The sequence below is a fragment of the Muscardinus avellanarius genome, assembly GCF_963383645.1.
Source record: "Muscardinus avellanarius genome assembly, chromosome: 11".
In the NCBI taxonomy this organism is placed as follows: domain Eukaryota; kingdom Metazoa; phylum Chordata; class Mammalia; order Rodentia; family Gliridae; genus Muscardinus; species Muscardinus avellanarius.
Genome location: NC_137797.1, coordinates 7,969,529 through 7,991,522, shown reverse-complemented (window position 1 = coordinate 7,991,522; position 21,994 = coordinate 7,969,529). Strand labels below are relative to the sequence as shown.

Sequence of the window (21,994 nt, the reverse complement as noted above, 5' to 3'; positions counted from 1 at the left end):
TCAAACCTATGATCCTCCTGTCTCAGCCTCCCAAGTACTGGGATTACAAGTGTATGCCATCATATCCGGCTTCTGTGTGTGTGTGTGTGTGTGTGTGTGTGTGTGTGTGTGTGTGTGTGTGTGTTGCCAGGGATAGAACCTCTGGGCTACACTCCCAGACCTATTTTCTATTTTATTTGGAAACAGGGTCTCACTAAGTTGCTGAGAGCCTCACTAAGTAGCTGAGGCTGGCTTTGAACCTTGCAATCCTCCTGTCTCAGCCTCCCAAGTACTGGGATTACAATGTGCACCACCACATCTGGCCTCTGTGGGTTGTTTTGGACCACTCCAGAGAAGTCCTCTGAGGGTTCTGGCAAAAATCACACCTTGCTTGGCATGATGGCGCACATCTGTAATCCCAGCCACTCCAGAAGCTGAGAGGAGGATCACAAGTTCAAGGCCAGCCTGGGGGACTTGGCAAGACCCTGTTCTGAAATAAGAAGTAAAGAGGGCTGGGGATGTAGCTCAGTGGTAGAGTGCCCTGGGCTCCATCCCCAGTACAAAATGACAACAAAACCATCTACATGATGCCTCCCAGGAGCCTGTGCAGCCCCCAGGGATGCGCACCCAGGCCCTGGGGAAGAGCACCCGAGCCACCAAACCTAGCAGACTGTTGATCAAATTTTTTGTGTCTGTGGGATGCTGGGGATGGAACCCAGGGGCATTCAATCTCTGAGCTACATTCCCAGATTTATTTATTGATTGATTGATTTGTTGGCAGTACTTGGGGATTGAACCCAGGGGCATTCTACCTCTGAGCCCTGTTTTTTATGTTTTATTTTGAAATATGTTCTCACTAAGTTGCAAAGGGCCTCACTAAGTAGCTGAAGCTATCCTCGAACCTTGATCCTCCTCAGCCTCCCAAATGCTGGGATTACAAGCATGTACCACCACGCCTGGCTCCCTATTTTGTTTTGAAACAGTGTCTCACTAGGTTGATGAGAGTCTCACTACTTGCTGAGGGATTACAGTTTGCATCACCATGCCTAGTGGATAAATCAATTTTGTCAACCTCTAATGACATCTTTATTTTCATCCTGAAAGTCAAATACACCCTGTTGGCCAAGGAGAGGGTAAGGTAAAAGTGCTTGACTGAGTCTTCCCTGGGCTGCACCTCCCTGCTGAACCATGGGGTTCCTGCCAGGGCCACAGCTTCCTGCAGAGACCTACCCGTCAGCACAGAAAGGACACCTGGTTCCCAGTGAAGCTGGCAAACACAATCAGTGAAAAGCAAGGGTATGGATGGGGATGGAGATGGGCTCAGCGGCATCGGTAAGTAAACCAGTGGACCCAGACCGTTGCCCAAGGCATCAGACCTCTGCACCCAGAAACCCAAGAAGCACAGATAATCTCAATACCCCTGCCTGCGGCCCCTCCAAATGTTTCCAGGTGTGTATTCAGCCTTCCCTCCTCCCTACCTGCCCTCCCTGGCTGCCTGGCTCAGCAGCCTGCTGGTGTACCCTGCCTGACCATCGGTGGTATCGCCAGTCAGACGCCCTGAATGCAGAACAGGGGGCACCAGCAAGGACCTTCAGTGGCATGAAAATACTCTGGGGCTAGGGAGTTGATTGGCTGGGTCTGTTATGTAGCTCTGAACTCCTCTCAGGGTCTAGCCTCATAATGTGGTCATAATGTAGTCCATTTTCTGTTGCAACAAAATACCTGAGACCAAGCCGGACATGGTGGCACACGCTTGTAATCCCAGCATTTGGGAGGCCAAGACGGGAGGATCCAGGTTTGTGGACAGCCTCAGCTACTTAGTGAGGCCCTTTGCAACTCAGAGAGACCCTGTTTCAAAATAAAAAATAGGTCTGGGGCTGGGCGTGGTGGCGCACGCTTGTAATCCCCGCGCTTGGGAGGCAGAGACAGGAGGATCGCGCAGGTTCGAAGCCAGCCCCGCGCGCTTGCTTAGGAGACCCTGTTTCCAAATAAAAATGTAAAAATAGGTCTGGGAGTGTAGCCCGGAGGTAAAAGGGCTTCCAGGAACCCCAGTACCACCAAAAAAAAAAAAAAAAAAAAAGGACTGGGGTGTAGCTTGGAGGTAGAATGTCTCTGGGTTCCATCCCAGCACCAAAACAAAAACAAAACAAAAACGGAGAGCAGGTAATTTATAAAAAATAAAAGCTTACCAGCAACTCTGGAGGCAGAGGCAGAAAAATCATAAGTATGAGGCTAGCCTAGGCAGCCTTATCTCCAAAACTAAAGAGAGCTGAAGCCCAGATGTGGTGGCACATGCCTGTAGTCCCAGTACTTGGGAGGCTAAAGCAGGAGGATCATAGGCTCACTGCCAGCCTCAGCAACTTAGTGAGGCCCTCAGCAACTCAGTGATACCCTATTTCAAAATAAAAAAAAGGGATGATAGGGGTGTAGCTCAGAGGTAGAATACCTCTGGATTCAATCCCCAGTACTACAAAATTAAAAGAGGTGGGGCTTAGAGTAACTCAGTCATAGAGTGAGCCTAGGTTCAATTTCTTTTTTTTTTTTTTTTGCCTGTCTGGGGATGGAACCCAGAGGTATTCGACCTCCAAGCTACACCCCCAGCCCTATTTTTTATTCTTTATTCTGATACAGGGTCTCACTAAGTTGCAGAGGGCCACACTAAGTAGCTGAGGCTGTCCGCGAACCACAATCCTCCAGTCTCAGCCTCCCGAATGCTGGGATTACAAGCGTGCGCCACCACGCCCGGCTTCAATTTCTAATACAGAAAAAAAAAGTTTACTTGGCTCATGATTGGAGATTACGAAGCCCAAGAGCACTGCACCAGCGTCCGCTCAGCACTCGGTGAGAGCCTTCCCACTGCATCACGACACAGTGGGCCATGCCGCACGGTGGGACCGAACAAATGCTAGTTCAGGTTTGTTTGTTTGTTTTTCTTTTGTGGTACTGGGGATTGAACCCAGAGACATTCTACCTCTGAGCTATATACTCCAGCCCTATTTTATGATTTTATTTTGAAACATGGAGCCACTGAATTGCTGAGACTGTCCTCAGAACTGCGATCCTCCTGTCTCAGCCTCCCAAGTACTGGGGTTACAGGTGTATGCCACTGGATTTAGTTTAGACATAACTTTGTTTTGTTTTGTTGCTATACTGGGGATTGAACCTGAGACATTCTGCCTCCATGCTACTCTCTCAGTCCTATGTTTTATTCTTTAACTTTTTTGTGGTATGGGGAGTTGAACTCAGAGACATTCTACATCCGAGCTATACCCCCTGCCCTATTTTTTATTTATTTTGAAACAGGTCTCACTGAGTTTCAGGGGGCCTCACTAAGTAGCTGAGGCTGTCCGCGAACCACAATCCTCCAGTCTCAGCCTCCCGAATGCTGGGATTACAAGAGTGCACCACCACGCCCAGCCCAACTTTATCTCTATTTGGAAACAGGGTTTCGCTAGGTTGATGAGTCTCAGTACTTGCTGAGACTGTCCTCGATTCTCCCATCTCGGCGTCCCAAGTACAGGGATTACAGGCCCGACTCTTACTATTTTGAAATAGGGTCTCACTGAATTTTGGAGGGCCTCACTAAGTAGCTGAGGCAGGCCACGAACCAGTGACCTCATCTCAGCCTCCCCAATTCTGGGGTTACAAGCATGTGCTACCACACCCAACTAGAAATGACTGTGTGTGTGTGTGTGTGTGTGTGTGTGTGTGTGTGTGTGTGTTTGTGTGGTACAGGGGACGGAACCCAGGGGCATTCTATCTCCGAGCTACCCCCCCAGCCCTATATTTTTAATCTTTATTTTGAAACCGGGTCTCACTGAGTTGCAAAGGGCCTCACTAAGTGGCTGAGGCTGTCCGCGAACCACAATCCTCCGGTCTCAGCCTCCCGAATGCTGGGATTACAAGCGTGCCCACCACGCCGGGCTTCCTAGGGTATGTTTGTTTCTATGCAAAGCGCAGTTTTGGAAAGCAGTGAAGCTGTGGAGATCAGCCAGAGTGAAAAGCTAAGGCTCACTACGCAGGGCCGAGCTTCGGGACTGCAGCTGGAGCTCGGGACCTGGGAGGCCGCGCACTCAGTAGTTCTAGAATCTGCCGAGTGTGTGTGGCCACGCTGGCGTGCCTGAGGCAGACTGGAGAACCTGCCAGCCCCTCGCCAAGTCGGTTTTGCTCTCATGTTGACCTCAGGAGGCTGGCAACACAGACATCCTTGGTTTTACCCACACATCCACGTGGCCTAGGGACCACCGAGGCCGGACAGCATCCTGCGGGGAGGAGAGGGGACAAGGTTACCGCAAACAACCAATTGCCACCAAGGTCTCCAGGCCGCCCAGGAGGCAGGGCTTGTCATCCAGGAAGGTCTGTGCTGAGTGTGCGGGGCCGCCCCCTTCGGTGCCCACCCTGCTCGGCCCGGACTCCTCTGCTAGGACCTGCCTCCTGTCCCCTGTCCCTGGAAAGCCAGAGAACCTCAGTAGAGTTTTTTCACTTCCCTTGGAGAACAGGCTTCAAGCTCTGCAGATGGTAGAAAGTCCCAATTCTGCTGCCACATGTACACGCGTGTGCCCTGCAGCACGTGAGCATGGTATGTACACACTGTCCACGCACCCCGCAACCCTTGGGGCTCACGCAGGAATGCGTGGCACCGCGAATGTCCCTGTTCCTGCCACACGGGGTTCCTTGGTGCTGGGTGGCCCCGGGGCACTGGTCTTGCCCACCATCATCTCCCTGCAGCCTCGGGTCCCAACCGGGGCTGTTTCCATGTGCCCTGGGCCCGCCCGCGCATGCAGGCTGGTGTGGGCATGCTCCGTGTGGGCGTGGAGCTCCGCTCACCGTTCTCTTCTGGCAGCCCGGTGATGGCTCCCAGCCTGGGGGAGAACTTCCCTTTGCAAAGTTAGATAACAGTTCTCTGTCAGAGGATTGGTGCTAGGGCTCCACGTGCTGCAGCTGGCACAGGGCCAGGTCCGCCCTGCCAAGCAGCGGGAAGGGAAGGCCTGGCTGCAGCCGGAGCTGGCAGGTGGCCGAGCTGGGGGTGGACGGGCGGGCCAGCCCGTGCTGCCCATTGGCTGCCTCAGGCTCCCACCCCGCCTGCTCCCAGCCTGCGGCTCCTGGCCAGCCCTGCCTCTCCAGCCGCTTCTAAACTCCCAGAGAAGCACCTCCTGCTGGGCCATGTCTAGCTGCGACCGGCTGGGAGTGGGCCCTGCCATGGACATGCCTGAGGTCCTCAAGTCCCTGCTGGAGCACTCTCTGCCTTGGCCAGAGAAGAGGACAGGTAGGAGCACAGGTGGTCTTCACTGGCCGACTGCCTGGGGACCCCCGGCTCGGGGCATGCACAGGGACAGTGGTGGACAGGCTGGGGCGTCCCCAGCAGAGATCTCCCCTTGGTCAGGTCCACAGAGGGCCCTGGGGGCTGTGTGGGCGCCACACCAACCCTGGGGCTGCCCCTGGGCCTGCTGGCGGTGGGGGCCATGGCCAGTGAGCAGCCACTGACAGGTGCTGTGCTCACGTGGGACGAGGGCAGGACGAGAGAGGAGCTGCTGGGCGCCTCGCCTGCTCCTTCCCCCTGCTCGCTGGGGTGGGCAGAGCAGTGGCAGAGACGGTGGATCTGGGCAGCAGGAGCCCTGTCTGGAGAGGCAGCTACGCTCGCACGGAGGGGATGGAAGCTCTTATGTAACAGGACCACACGGCCCGCGTTCCTAGGATACCACAGGCAAACACCGGCGGGCGTGGACAGATGCGGGGAGGAGGGTGTGGAGCGAGGGGCGGCCACCCAAGTCCTGCCTGGGAAACCCAGTGCCCACCACCTACTCAGGGTGCTCCCCCTCCCGATAAGTATTCCTCCAAACCTCTGTTCCAAGACGTCAGAGGCTCACCCCCAGGTCTTCATTGCTCCACGGCCTTGATCTTTTTGGATTTTTCTGTGGTGCTGGGGACGGAACCCAGGGCCTGACACATGCTCCGCACGCACGTGCTCCGCACGGGCTCTTCTCCCGGCCCCTCTTCACTGCCCTTGGGGAGCCTGAGTCTGATCCCTCAGTGAACTTTCTCAGGCTTCTCCCTCTTCCTGCTGCGGGCACCTGACATATCTCAGCACCCTGGTTGTTCCCGTAGGGTGTCCTTCCCAGGGCTCTCAGCCCACTCCCCAGCTTTGCAGCCAGGGGGCAGCCCTGGCCTCCTCCCACCCCTCTAAGGCCAGGAACAGGTGTGTATATATATATATATATATATATATATATATATATATATATATATATATATATATATATATTTAAGTTTGGAAAGGCAGGAGCAACAGGCTAGTTCCTGGGAAGACACTGAGGGCAGGGCCCAGAGCTCAGGCAGGGTCCCCAGGGCTTTCTTGTGGGTCTGTGAGCTGGAGACCACCGCCTGTGGTCTCCAGCGCGGGGTCCGGGCTGTGGCGGAGGCGGCACACTAGCTCCTGTGCCACCATCTGCTCTCCAGAGAAGCCCCTGTAACTCGGCCCGGGGACTGCTTGTGAGTCCACACCCACGGACCTTTTGCCATGGGGCGGGGCAGTGTGGGTAGGCCCAGCTGGAAAGCTTTCCAAAAACTAAGGCAGAGTGTACCCATGTGGTCCAGGCACCCGAGAAGGTAGCGCAGCCCCTCCCGGCCCCGCACAGGTGTCCCAGGAAGCCACGCTGCACACAGGGCCGGCTCCCAGCTGGCCAGGGAAGGGCTCTCGGGGTGAGACAAGGTGCTGCTCCAGGGCTGAGGATAGCGCGGCCTTTGAAGCGTGGCAGCAGCTGCTGGACGCTGGCTCCCCGCTGGCCTGCAGAGCCCTGCCACAGCTGAGGTGTCCCCATTCCTCCCTGTGGACGGGCAGCCAGGGCCAGCTCTGCGGGGACTCCTCCAAGGTTTCGAGCAGAACTTTGCCAAGAGCTGGCGAGCTCCGGCTGAGGATGAGTCAGTCCATTGGGCCACATGGGTCTGACGGGTGTAACCAGCATCTCAGGTCACCTCCTATCACCTCGCTGAGGTCCCATGAACCGACTGGGCCAACTTGGGGAAGTGGGTGGGAAGAGACCAACATGTCCCAAAGCCCCATCCATATTATTGCCCCAACCTGCAATCGCTGTTTTCCAAAGCTCCCAGACTGCAAACCATTTGCAAAAATACACCTGGTCTGGCTACCTGCAAAGGTGGACAAGAGCGTGTCCACCGCACTGAACCCGAAGGCTAAGCAGTCGTGTGGCTGGTACTTGCCAAGCTCTGGTCAAAGCCGGGGTAGAAAGGAGCAGGGGCCATGGCTTCCCCTTTGCTTTGGCACGAAGGGGGCGAGTTTCTCTTGGGGACTGATTACATCCACCCCGTCTTCCTTCTTTCTCCAGCCCAGTGATGCTGCAGCCCGGTTAGGTCACAAGCAGGGTGTCGCTCGGCTCCAGTGGGAGATTTCCCAGAAAACCACGCAGAGTGTGAGTGGTGGCCTTCAAGAGTCAGCTCATCGTCCCTGAGCCCGGGCCCCTCTCCCTGCTGCCCCTGGACCTCCCGCCGCTGCCTGTGCAGACCTCTGCCTCTCTCATGCCCCTGGGTAGACAGACAGACAGACAGACACGTCCTCTGGCAGCGCTCACCAGACCTCCTGAGACTGCCTTGGCTGCCTGGTGGCCCTTTCCCTGCGTTATACCAGTCCAGCCAATTCCTTAGCAGGAGAGAAATCCATGTCCAACAGAAAGATGGGTCTGTACTCCAGGCCCTGGACTCAGTTTCCCTTCTCTGGGCTCTGATCCATAGAGACTTCTCTTTCTGTCTCTGCTCCACCCACTTCTCCTAGGATCTTCTTCCAAGAGTAGATTGTTCTGGAAGCTTACTCCACCGCTCACTTCTTTCTTCTCGGCGTCTGGAAAGACCCTGAGACACTGTGCCATACCTTTAGCCCTTTAATTATTTTTTTGCAGTACTTGGGATGGAACCCAGGGGCATTCTATTTCTGAGCTATACCCCCAGCCCTATGTTTTCTTCTTTATTTTGAAACCGGGTCTCACTGAGTTGCAGAGGGCCTCAGCAGTAGCCGAGGCTGTCCGCGAACCGCGATCCTCCTGCCTCAGCCTCCCAAATGCTAGGATTACAAGCGTGCGCCACCACGCCTGGCTTCCATTAGCTCTTTTTTATTTTTTATTTTTGGTGGTACTGTGGGTTGAACCCAGGGGCTTTCTGCCTCCGGGCTATACTCCCAGACCTATTTTCTATTTTATTTGGAAACAGGGTCTCACTAAGTTGCTGAGGGCCTCACTCAGTAGCTGAGGCTGGCTTCAAGCCTGCAATCTTCCTGTCTCAGCCTCCCAAGCGCGGGGATGACAAGTGTGCGCCGCCCGGTCCCCATGAGCTCTTTATGAGGCTGCTGCGCTGCCTGCTGCGCTAAGGAGGCACCCCCATTAGCTCTTTAAACCCTCCCTGCCCTGCCCTGCGGGGCCTCGGCTGTGCTCAGAGGCCGCCCTGCCCGTCTGGCTGCCTTCTCTGCTCACTCAGCCTTTCTTTCTGGGGAGCCGTGCACTGTGAAAGCGTTATGCCTTAAGGTTGAACAAGGCTGTGAGCTGGGTGGTCAAGGTCCCCACCCCAGGTTACCCCTAAACCATCGTCTCTGGGGGCAAGGCAGCAGGGCCCAGAAAGACAGCAGGGGGCTCACAGTCAGAAGCAGGACAGTCTCATTCGCCCTGTCCTGGCTGGCAGCCTTTGGTTTCCCTCTCTTCACCCTTGTTATTATTATCATCGTCATTATTATTATGTGTATTGGAGATCGAACCCAGGGGCATTCAACCTTCAAATTACAACTCAAGCCCTTTTTTATTTTGAAATAGGATCTCACTAATTGCTGAGGCCAGCCTCTAATTGTGATCCTCCTGTCTCCGCCTCCCAAGCGTGGGGATTACAAGCGTGCGCCACCGCGCCCGGCTCATCCTCATTCTTCTGAATAGGGGAAGAGCATGCCGTGCCGGGGGCTTGTGGCTGAGACCACAGAGCCGCCCACACGAGTGTGCTCAGCTGCGAAGTGTCGCGCTGTCTCCTCTGCCGCGCCGGGCGCAGCCTTGGCCAGCGTCCCGTTGGTTCCACCTGGGTCTCATCTGAGAGCCCCTCGTGTCTTTTCACCTCCCCTTGAAGAGCTGGATATTACTAGTTTGTGCGTACACACACACGCACACACACACGGCTATCTCCTTGGAAACACGTGCTGAGGCTGCTGGGGCACGGTGCCACCTGCCCTGCACCAAACAGGACAGCGGGGCTGTGGGCTAACGGCGAGGTCACGGGGACTCGCTGGGCAGGAGCAGGGCAGCGGCCTTGGCAAGGAGCTCTTGGTGGACGGAGGGTGCAGTAGGCGCCCCTGGACCTGGCTCTGGCAGGGCCCGTGCGGGCCCCCAGCCTGGGGAGCCGGAGCACACCGAGGAAGCGTGGACTTTGCTTTCAGGAAGGAAGGACTGGGGTAGCTGTGCTGGCGTGCTGGCTCCATTAGTCCTCACCTCAACCTTCTGAGTGGTGTGTTTCTCCTTTCTTCTAGTGAGGAAATGGACTCAGAGACCGGCCACCTCAGACCAGTAGGCAGGCCGGCTTCTTGGGGTTTTTTCTTTTGCTTGTCTGGGGATGGAACCCAGGGGCTTCAACCTCTGAGCTACACCCCCTGCCTATTTTTTATTCTTTATTTGGAAACCGGGTCTCACTGAGTTGCAGAGGGCCTCACTAAGTAGCTGAGGCTGTCCGCGAACCGCGATCCTCCAGTCTCAGCCTCCCGAAAGCTGGGATGACAAGCGTGCCCACCACGCCTGGCTTGGGGTTTGTTTTATGCAATATTGAGGCCTAGCCCAGGGCCTCACACATGCTCAGCAAGCACCCCAGCACAGGGAGGGGCTCAGCCTCTTTTCTTCCCTCTTTGTTTAGGGATCCAGAGCCACCTTCTCTACCTGTCTCCCCTCACCAATCAGAAATGCGAAACCCTCATCACGGCCGCCCCTGTCACCTGCCAGGCCGCCCCGCTCGGGCTGGACCCAGCGCTGGGCTACTCGAGGAAGGGCCCTGCGTCCAATGCTGTCCTGCCGGCATGTCCAGAAATCCTGCCTCACCTGGCTTGCTCTCTGGGCAGCAGGGCTGCACAGCGGTCGAGGTGGTCAAGCCCGCTCCTCCTGCCGAGGAGCCCGGCCAGTGCTGCGCTCAGTCTCTGGTCTCTGACGCACGTCTTGAGGCAGAACCTCGGGCATCATCTGCTTTTCTGCATTTGAATGTTTGCTGCGCCTGTGGCTCAGGCCTGGAGACAAAGGTTGTCCTCCAGGCAGCTGCGATCCAGTAGGAGACAGTCAGGGCTGTGACACTCAAACTAAGGCCTGGAGTTGGCGGGGAGGAAGCGCTCTGGCCTGGAGGGCCCGCAGCGGCCCTCTCCTGGGGCCATGCTAAGTGTGTCTGAGGAGTGAAGGCCACCGTGGCTGCAGAGCCAGAGAAGTGTGACCCCGCGGGCCGCCTGGCCCCGCTGTCAGCCTCCCCAGCCCCCATTCCTGGGAGGAATGCGGCATCCCCAGAACCACCCAAGGTGGCTTTGAGTAAAACGTAATTCGAATTGAGCGCTCGCATGCACCAGCACTGTGCCCTGCCGGTCCAATCCTCTTTTTTTTTTTTTGATACTGAGATTGAACCCAGGGCCATTCTACCTCTGAGCTAGGCCCCAAGTCCTATTTAATTAATTTATTTTTTCTGATCCAAGAGATGGGACCTCTAAGCTACAACCCCAGACACACACACACACACACACACACACACACACACACACACACACTTTTTTATTTTTCAAACAGTCTCACTGAATTGTGAAGGGCCTCCCTAAGCAGCTGAGGCTGTCCATGAACCGTGATCCTCCAGTCTCCGCCTCCCGATTGCTGGGATTACAAACATGTGCCACCACACCTGGTATTATTTTTTTTTTTGTAGTACTGGGGATGGAACCCAGGGGCATCTACCTCTGAGCTGTGCTCCCAGCCCTATTTTTTATTCTTTACTTTGAAACAGGGTTTGAGTTGCAAAGGGCCTCACTAAGTAGCTGAGGCTGTCCTTGAACCGTGAATTCCTGTCTCAGTCTCCCAAATGCTGGGATTACAAGGGTGTGCTACCATGCCTGGCTACCATGCCTGGCTATCTCTTTTTTTTTTTTTTTTGGTACTAGGATTGAACCCAGGTGCATTCTACCCCTGAGCTACACCCCAGCCCTTTTTATTTTTGAAACAAGTTTTCACTAAGTTGGTGAGGCTGGGCTCAAACCTCTGATCCTCCTGTCTTACCCTCTCAAATATTGGGATTACAGGCATGTGCCAACATCCCCGGCTATTTTATATTTTATTTGGAAACAAGGTCTTGCTAAATTGTTGAGAACCTCACTAAGTTACTGAGGCTGGCCTCAGACCTGCGACCCTCCTGTCTCAGCCTCCACATACTGGGGCAGGTATGTGCCACCACTTACTTCTGACACTCAGGCACAGAAAGGTTAAGTAACCTGCCCAAGGTCACATTAGAAAGTTAAATCAAAGCAGGAAGCAGACCCCTGGTGCTCAGGCTCTGAAGTGCAGTCAGCAAGTTTTGGCTGGAGGGAACCAGGCTGTCAGGCCTGTTGAGCTGTAGCAAAGGCCACAGGTGGGGGCTTCCCTGTGGAAATGGCAGTCCTGGGGCAGCTCCATCTGTAATCTGAACCCTGGGAGTACACAAAATGCAAGCCAAACAGGGAACTAGTACTCTTGAGAGTAAGGGAAAGATGGGTAGGAATTTTAAAGGTGCCTCGGCCTGCCACTCTCCCCTGGAGCCGAGGCCAGGCGCGAGGCTGGAGCGCGGAGCTCCGAGCTCCGCGGCCCGGGTGTGTGGGCTAGAGGACGGCCGGCGAGGCCAGTGCTGGGGACTTGCCCGAAGGATGGCTGCGTTTGTTATCTCAGGCTGCACTGTGAATCCCAGTCGCTGACTGTTATTTAATGCTAGCAATGCTTCAAATGTATGGGACTTGGCTCTGAAAGGTTCTGTGAACCCTCCTACCAACGCCAACTACGCAAGCAAGCCAACACAGATTACCGAGCCGCCGCCCTGAGCAAGTCACCGCGCGCACCCCCATTTGGAACTGCAAGGGACACAGACTCTGGGCTCTGCTGGAGCTCAGGGAGAGCCATCAGCACCCCTGCTCCTACACACCCCAGGCTCCGCTCAGGACCCTTTGGTCAGTCCTACTAGATGCTGGCTACATGGCCAAAGGGATCATTATGGGGTTTCTGGGCGCAGGTTTCCATGGTGATGATAATCACTTGTTTTACATATGTTCAGTTGAGCAAAGTGTGTTGTTATTGTTGGTTTTTTTTTATTGTTGTTGTTGCTATTGGTTTTTTGTTTTATTTTTAGGTACTGGGGATGAAACCCAGGGGCATTCTACCTCCAAGCTACACCCCTAGCCCTATTTTATTTTAACAAGGTCTTGCTAAGATGCTGAGAGCCTCGCTGGGTGCTGAGGTTGACTGCAGACCTGTGCTGCTCCGGCCTCAGCCTCCCGAGTCCTGGGACTACAGGCCTGAGCCGCCACGCCCCTCTGGGTGAACTTCTTCACTTAGGTACTTAGGTTGGTCAGCAGTTTCTGGAAGTGAGGAGCAGAGCTGAAGCCAGTCCAGCTCTGGAAAGTAGACATTTCTCATCCTGTTCTGGTTCTTTAGGGCCCGCACCCTTGTCCTCACACCTAACATCATTCAACTCTTGACCCAACACAACACAAATGGAGCCCACAAACCACCCATTCAACCCCATACAGTACTGACATCACTTTCCACAGATACCCTCAAACCCCTGTGAGGAGGCACATCCATCTCTCTTTCCAAGAGGAAAATAACTAAGACATAGAAGTCATCTTGTATCCCATTAAGATGTATAACTATACCGGGCGTGGTGGCGCACGCTTGTAATCCCAGCATTTGGGAGGCTGAGACTGGAGGATCGCGGTTCGCAGACAGCCTCAGCTACTTAGTGAGGCCCTTTGCAACTCAGTGAGACCCGGTTTCAAAATAAAGAATAAAAAATAGGGCAGGGAGTGTAGCTCAGAGGTAGAATGTCCCTGGATTCCATCCCAAGACCTGCAAATAAATAAATAAAAATAAAGAATAAATAGAGCCAGGCGTGGTGGCACACCTTGTAATCCCAGCATTCAGGAGGCTGAGACAGGAAGATCAAGGTTTGTGGACAGCCTCAGCTACTTAGTGAGGCCCTCTGCAACTTAGCGAGACCCTGTTTCAAAATAAAGAATAAAAACTAGGGCAGGGGGTGTAGCTTGGAGGTCAAATGCCCCTGGGTTCCATCTCCAGGACCACAAAAAAGAAAAAAAAAAGTTGCAACCAAGTAATAATGTGTTCTTTTATTTATTTTTTATTTTTTGTGGTACTGGGGGTAGAACCCAGAGGCTTTCTACCTCTGGGCTATACTCCCAGCAATAAATTTTATATATATATATATATATATATATATATATATATATATAATTTTTTTTTTTTTAAATTTGGAAACAGGGTCTCACTAAGTTGCTGAGAGCCTCACTAAGCAGCTGAGGCTGGCTTCAAACCTCCATGATCCTCCCGGTTTAGCCTCCCAAACACCAGGATTACAAGCCTGCGCCACCACACCCGGCTTACTGTGTTCTTTTTAAGGCACTTATTTCTTTGCAGGGCTTACCAACACTATGGAGATTAGCTAATTACTTACTTTCTTTTTTCTGCAGTACTGGGGATTGAACCCATTCTACCTCTGGGCTACACTCTCAGCTTTAGATTATATTTTAGAAACAGGGTCTTGAGGCTGGGCGTGGTGGCGCACGCTTGTAATCCCCACTCATGGGAGGCTGAGACATGAGGATCCTGCAGGTTCAAAGCCAGCCTCAAAGCCGGGCGTGGTGGCGCACACTTCTAATCCCCAAGCTTGGGAGGTGGAGACAGGAGGATCGCGCAGGTTCGAAGCCAGCCGCGCTGGCTTAAGAGACCCTGTTTCCAAATAAAAATATAAAATAGGTCTGGGAGTGTAGCCCGGAGGTAGAAGGGCTTCTAGGAACCCCAGTAACACACACACACACACACACACACACACACACACACACACACACACACACACACACAAACAAAACAAAGCCAGCCTCAGCTACTTAGTGAGACCCTGTTTCCAAATAAAATAGAAAATAGGTCTGGGAATGTAGCCTGGAGGTAGAAAGCCCCAGCACCACAAAAAAAACAAACCAAACCAAGAAACAGGATTTTGCTAGGCTGATGAGTCTAACTACTTGCTAAGACTGTCATGCAACACAACACCCAGCCTTTTAAAAATATTTTATTTATCATTTATTTTTTGGTACTGGGGATAGAGCCCAGGGGCATTCTACCTCTGAGCTACACCTCCGGCCCTATTTTATTCTTTATTTTGAAACAGTCTCACTGAAGTTGCAAAGGGCCTAAGTAGCTGCGGCTGTCCAAGAACCACAATCTTCCTGTCTCAGCCTCCCAAATGCTGGGATTACACGCCTGGCTTAATTATTTTTAACAGGGTCTTGCTAAATTGCACAGGCTGGCCTCCTGCCTCAGCCTCTAGAGTAGCTGGGATCACGGGGGCATGCCACTACACCTGGCCTTAACTTTACCCCTCCTGTTACCACTCGTCCTTCTCTACTGCCTTGAGAATTGTCTTTGCCTATCAATAAAGTCATAATAGCCATGAATGTATGCATCTAACTCTAATCCAGAAAGCACTTTCATGGCCAAACTGCAGTTTTTATTTTGTTGTTGTTGTTGTTATTATTATTATTTATTATTATTATTAATATTATTATTTGCAGTACTGGGGATTGAACCCAGAGGAATTCTACCTCCGAGCTACACCCCAGCCCTATGTTTTATCTTTTATTTGAAATAGGGTCTCACTGATTGCAAAGAGCCCCTCACTAAGTAGCTGAGGCTGTCTGCGAGCCTTGATCCTCCTGTCTCAGCCTCCAGAATGCTGGGATTACAAACCTGAGCCACAATGCCTGGCTGAAACTGCAGGTTTTTAAAATGCTTCATATATTGTTTAAATTTTTAAAAATATCTATATAGAGCCAGGCATGGTGGCATACACTTGTAATTCCAGTACTTGGAAGGCTGAGACAGGAGAATCCAAGGTTCACGGCCAGCCTCAGCTACTTAATAAAAAAAATTTAAATATATAAATACGTATATATATGTATGTATGTGTATGTATATATGTAGTACTAGGGAGTGGATCCAGGGGCATTCTACTTCTGAGCTACAAGTCAGCCCTTTTTATTTCTTATTTTGAAATTGTCTCAACCAAGCATGGTATCCTATACTTACAATCTCACAGTACTTGGGATGTTGAGACAGGAGGATCACAGGTCCTCAGTCAGTATCAGCAACTTAGTGAGATGCTGTTTCGAAAAATAAAAGAATTGCCGGGCGTGGTGGCGCACACTTGTAATCCCCGAGTTTGGGAGGCTGAGACAGGAGGATCGCAGGTTCAAAGCCAGCCTCATCTGGTTTAAGAGACCCTGTTTCCAAGTAAAATGTAAAATAGGTCTGGGATTGTAGCCTGGAGGTGGAAGGCCCCTGGGTTCCATCCTCAGTACCACCAAAAGATAAAAAATAAAAAAATAAATAAAAAAAAAAGAATAGATCCAGACGTGATGACCCACACTTGTACTCTCAACATTTGGGAGGCTGAGACAGGGGGATCACAGTTCACAGACTCACTACTTAGGCCCTCTGCAACTCAGTGAGACCTTGTCTCAAAATAAAGAATAAAAAATAGGGCTGGGGATGTAGCTCAGAGGTGAATGCCCCTGGGTTCCATCTCCAGTACCACAAAAGAAAAAAAAAGAAACAAAGGGAAAAAAAGGCCAGTTGTGGTGGTGCATGCCTGTAATCCCAATACTTTCAAGATTGAGACAGGAGGATCACAGGTTAGTGGACAGATGTCAGCAATTTGTCAAGGCTTTCAGCAACTCAGGGAAACTTCATTTCGAAATAAAAAATAAAATAGAGCTGGGGGTGTAGCTCAGAGGTAGAATGTCCCTGGGATTTATCTCCAGCACCAAAATAAACAAAAATAAGATGGAAGCCAGGCGAAGTGGCATATGTTTGTAATCCCATTCCTTGCAAGGCTGAGACAGGAGGAGCACAGGTTCACAGTCAGCCTGGAATTACTCAGCTACTTGTGAGACCCCTTTCAACTTAGTGAGACCCTGTTACAAAAATAAAGACTAAAAAAATAGAGCTGGACATATAGCTCAGCTCCCAGTACTTGAGAGGCTGAGACATGGGGATCACAGGCTTCAGGCCAGCCTCAGCTACTTAGTGAAGCCCTTCACAACTTAGTGAGACACTGTTTCAAAATAAAGAATAAATATGGCTGGGGCTATAGCTTAGAGGTAGAATGCCCCTGGGTTCCATCCCCAGTACCAAAATAAATAATAGTAATAATAATAATTATTATTAATAATAATTATATATAATAATAATTATTATTATTATTATTACTATTTCTTTGGAATATCCTTTGGTGTTTGTTTCTAAAAACCTCTAGGTCAGATTCTCCTTAAGATAGTTTAGCCACATTTAATTCTCATTAAAGCCAGGTATGGTGGCACATGCTTGTAATCCCAATGCCTGGGAGGCTGAGACAGGAGGATTCAGGTTCATGGCCAGCCTCAGCTACTTAGTAAGGCCCTCCACAACTTAGACCCTGTTTCAAAATAAAGAATAAAAAAACTGGGCTGGGGATGTAGCTCAAAGGTAAAATGCCCCTGGGTTCATTCTCTAGCAGCACAAAATATTAATAAAATAGAGTTCTCATTAAAAGTTGTTTTTTTTTTTTTTTTTGTGGTACTGGGGTTCCTGGAAGCCCTCCTTCCTCCGGGCTACACTCCTAGACCTATTTTATATTTTTGAAACAGGGTCTCTTATGCCAGCACGGCTGGCTTCGAACCTGCGCGATCCTCCTGTCTCCGCCTCCCAAGCGCGGGGATTACAAGCGTGCGCCACCACGCCCGGCCTCATTAAAAGTTTTGTAACACACAGGTTATTTATTTATGTGGTACTGTTTTTTTTTTTTTTTTTTTTTTTGCTGTTGTGGTTTTCTTTTTTTTTTTTTTTCAGTACTAGGGATGAAACCCAGGGGCATTCTACCTCTGAGCTACACTCCCAGCCCTATTTTTTATTTATTTATTGGTGGTACTGGGGTTCCTGGAAGCCCTTCTACCTCCAGGCTACACTCCCAGACCTATTTTATATTTTTTTAAATTTGGAAACAGGGTCTCTTAAGCCAGCGAGGTTGGCTCCGAACCAGCACGATCCTCCTGTCTCCACCTCCCAAGCACGGGGATTACAAGCCTGCGCCACCACGCCCGGCCCTATTTTTTATTCTTTATTTGAAACAGGGTCTCACTGAGTTGCAAAGAGCCTAAGTAGCTAAGGCTGGCTTTGAACCTGTGCAATCCTCCTGTCTCAGCCTCCCAAATGCTGGGATTACAAGCATGTACCACCATGCCCCGCTTGGTACTGGGGTTTGAACCCAGAAGCCAGGGACATTCTACCTCTGAACTATACCCTTAACCCTCTATTTTTTTTTTTTTTTTTTTTTTTTTTTTAGTGGTACTGGAGTTCCTGGAAACCCTTCTACCTCCGGGCTACACTCCCAGTCCTATTTTTATACTTTTTATTTTGGAAACAGGGTCTCTTAAACCAGCACAGATGGCTTTGAACCTGCAGGATCCTCCTTTCTCCGCCTCCCAAGAGTGGGGATTACAAGCATGTGCCACCATGGCTGGCTTTATTATTTAATTTTTAATTTTTTGCGGTACTGGGGATGGAACCCCGGAGCATTCTACCTCTGAGCTACACCCCCAGCCCTATTTTTTATTCTTTATTTTGACACAGGGTCTCACTGAGTTGCAAAGGGCCTAAGTAGCTGAGGCTGGTCACGAACAGGGATCCTCCTGTCTCAGCCACCCTAACGCAAGGATAACAAGTGTGCACCACCAAACCTGGCTAATCTTTTTTTTTTTTTTTTGCAGTACTAGGGACTGAACTCAGGGGCGTTCTACCTTCAAACTATACCCCTCATCCTATTTTCATTATTTTGGTGGTACTGGGGTTCCTGGAAGCCCTTCTACCTCTGGGCTACACTCCTAGACCTATTATTTTATTTTATTTTTGGAAACAGGGTCTCTTAAGCCAGCGCTCGCAGCTGGCTTCAAACCTGCGTGATCCTCCTGTCTCCGCCTCCCAAGCGGGGGTGGGGGGGGGTGGGGGGGGTGGGGTGGGGGGGGGTGGGATTACAAACTGCGCCACCACGCCCGGCCTATTTTCATTACTAATTTGCAGAGGGCCTCACTAAATAGCTGAGGCTGGCCACAGACCCAAGTTCCTCCTATCTCAGCCTCCCAAGTACTGGGATTACAAGAATGGGCCACCACACCTGGCTCCTATTTTATTATTTATTTATTTATTGCTACTGGGGTTGGAACCCAGAGACTAGAATCTACCTCCGAGCTACCAGACTATATATATATATATATACACACACACACACACACACACACACATACATATATATACACACATACATACACACTTTATTTGGAAATGGTCTCACTAAGTTGCTGAGAGCCTCACTAAATAGCCAAGGCTGGCTTCAAACCTGTGCGATCCTTCTGTCTCAGCTTCCCAAGTGCTGGGATTACAAGCATGAGCTAACTACCACACCCGGCTCTATTTTTATTTTAAACAGAGTCTAAGTCACAAAGGGCCTGCCTAAATGGCTGAGGCTGGTGGTGCACCTGCGATCCTCTTGTCTCATCCTCCCAAGTGCTGGGATTACAAGCGTGTGACATACACCCAGCTCAACATGCAGGTTTTCTGAGCACAACTCAATTTCCTGTTTCCACCGTGGACTGGTTCCCACCACAGTTTTAGTAAAACGATAAAAACCACCATTTGTTGCACACGTGCAGTTGTGAATATATGTGCACTGGCTCATGGAACCACTACAGAGTAAATCTTGCCTGATCTTCATTTGACCACAACAGGAAAAGCAGCAGTCGGCTGGAGGCACGGGAGTCAGAAAGTGACCCAAGTCTAGCTAGTGTGGCAGTAAACACCTGAATTTTGGAGTCAGATGCCCAATGTTGGTGGGTGACAGGTTGATTTCTCAACTCAGGAACTCAGAGTTGGCGGGGTCCTTGGCTTCTGTGGCAGAAAAGAATTTCAGCACATGGCAGAGGCATAGACAGACATTTATCTAGGAAAAGACAGACGTTTACCTAGGAAAGAGAGATATAAGTTCAAGGGAAAACAGGTTACTTGTGCGGCACACACACACACACACACACTTTGGAGTCTTTACAATTTTTTTTTTCTTTTTTCCTGTACCGGTGATGGAACCCAGGGAGGTTCTATCTCTGAGCTCCAACCTCGGCCCAATTTCCATTCTTTATTTTGAAACAGGGTCTCACCGAGTTGCAAAGGGCCTAAATAGCTGAGGCTGTCCATGAACCAGGATCCTCCTATCTCAGCCTCCTGAATGCTGGGATTACAAGCGTGCACCACCATGCCCGGCTTAGATTTTTTTTTTTTTTTTTTTTTTTTTTGCGGGTCTGGGGATGGAACCCAGGGGCATTCGACCTCCGAGCTACAGCCGCTGCCCTATTTTTGATTCTTTATTTTGAAACCGGGTCTCACTGAGTTGCAGAGGGCCTCACTAAGTAGCTGAGGCTGTCCGCAAACCGTGATCCTCCGGCCTCAGCCTCCCAAATGCTGGGATGACAAGCGTGTGCCACCATGCCCGGCTTTTTTTTTTTTTTTTTTTTAATGGGAGGACCCTGTGATTGAACCCAGAGGCATTCTACCTCTAAGTTACATCCCCAGCCTGATTTCTTATTTGTTTTAACAGGGTCTCATATTGCAAAGTGTCTTGCTAAGTTGTCAGGCTGGCTTCCTGTGATCCTCCTGTTTCAGCCTCCCAAGTATTAGTACTACAAGCATGCACCACCACGCGGACTCTGGTCCCCTTTTTCTGAACCTTCCTTCCTGACATTTCATTAGTGGGTTCTGGGTGGTACCTGGACTTGACCAACTGTTATTTTTAGGTATCCTTTGTATACCAAGTATCTCAGGAATATTAGGTTGGGAGATGGGCCGTTATGATCAAGTGTGGGCCTTTTGAGGAGTTTTACCTAAGAAAGAACAGACCCTGAAGGGTGAACATTAGGATTATCATGAAATTTCTAGATTTTAAATCTAATTTTTCCTTTCTTGCCAGTTTTTCTCTTTCCTATTATTTTTATTTTTCCTATCCTACTTCACCAACATCCTGTCCACCACCACCAAAGTCCTTTAGATTTTCAGCTTTCTTTTTTTAACTGTTATTTATTTATTTTATTTATTTTTATTTTTTTTGGTGGTACTGGGGGTGGAACCCAGAGGCTTTCTACCTCCGGGCTATACTCCCAGACCTATATATATAGTTTTTTTTTTTTTTTTTTTGCGGGTCTGGAGATGGGACCCAGGGGCATTCTACCTCCGAGCTACACCCCCTGCCCTATTTTTATTATTTTGAAACCAGGTCTCACTGAGTTGCAGAGGGCCTCACTAAGTAGCTGAGGCTGGTTTCCAACCTGTGCGATCCTCCTGTCTCAGCCTCCCAAGCGCGGGGATTACAAGCGTGCGCCACCACGCAGGGCCAGATTTTTGGCTTTCTAAGCCTATTCTGCCACTCAACTTCTTATTCCTTAATTCCTATCGAAATTCTGATTCCATCCACTTTGAGCCGCAGAGTGTTATGTTCCTCCACTTACCCCCAAAACCAAGGGCTGCCATTCTGCAGGAGGCCTGAAGCCCTTGGAAAAACACAGGACAAACAAGCCAAAATTTCAGCCCCTCTGGAAGTTCAAACTGGGGGTCTAGTACTGTTTAGATTTGAAGCAGAGTATGATTTGCACTACAGGGAGGTCCAATGTCGGGCGTGGTGGCCAATGCCTGTAATATCAGCACTTGGGAGGCAGAGACAGGATAACAGGTTTGAGGCCAGGCGCAGAACTTCAGACCCTGAGCAACTTAGGCCCTGTTTCAAACTTAAAAAAAAAAAAAAAAAAAAAAAAATAGAACTGGGTGTGCCTCTCATAGGTAGAATGGCCCTGGGTTTTTGTTTTGTTTTTGTTTTGGTCCCTAGTACCAGGAAAAAAAAGTTGTGAGCACTGTCTAGGGGACAGCTTCCTATATAACTCTTCCCATACTTTTACAGGTTCCCCGAGAAACTCCCCAAGGAATCTTTATATTTTAAGAGAGGAGGTGGTTCTCCCACAAAATGGGGGATAAGTACTTCGTGTCAAAGAGTTTTTTGTTTTTTTTTTAAATTCTAGGAAAAAGGCGAGTCATAGGAAAACTCAGGGCCGTTCAGGGCTGCAGAGATTTTTCTATCCCGATCTCTTAATTTTATGGCCAAGAAAACAACTCCAGTGGTCAAGTGGACTTTCCCAAGGTCACAAGCCAACGGGGGTAGGGGGGGGGGGAGGACGGAAGTGCGTACCCGGGCCCAAGCCCAAGGCCGGACCTCAAGAACGCTCCCTCCACGCTAGTGTTTATCTGGCTGCCCCGCCCGCTCCAGAAGCCGGGATCAGTGCGCAACCTGACACCCGCTCGGCGGCGGCCAAACCTGCTCCGTCCATCCCAACGGCCGCCGGCCCTCGGCCAGCCTCGGGCCGCGTGGGAGGCAGCGCGCTGGCTGAGCCGTGCGTCCCCGTCCCACGACCCAGGGCAGAGTCCAGGAACCGAAGGCCCGCCCCGCCCCTGCGCGCCCGCCTCTCCCCGCCGCAGCCCGCACGTGCGGCGCCTCGTGCACCACGCCGGCCCCGCCCCCGGCGCCCATTGGCTGCCCCGCGCCCCTCCTCCTCCCCCCCACGCGGCCCGGCTCGGCTGCGGCTCCACGTGACCCGCGGGGCGGGCCCTGGCGCTCGCAGCCCCGCCTCCCTCCCTTG

The 21,994-nt window shown here is 51.2% G+C and overlaps 1 protein-coding gene across 1 annotated transcript in view; it reads left to right on the top strand.

Moving 5' to 3' along the window:
• Positions 1–5,142: 5,142 nt before the first annotated feature.
• The window catches only part of TEF (TEF transcription factor, PAR bZIP family member), a gene marked incomplete at both ends in the record, with an annotated part of 33,645 nt that continues 16,793 nt past the window's right edge, over positions 5,143–21,994 (top strand). The window contains one exon of the mRNA XM_080706230.1: positions 5,143–5,245. Coding sequence (XP_080562356.1) covers positions 5,143–5,245 — 103 coding nt within the window. The remainder of the gene's footprint in view (positions 5,246–21,994) is intronic.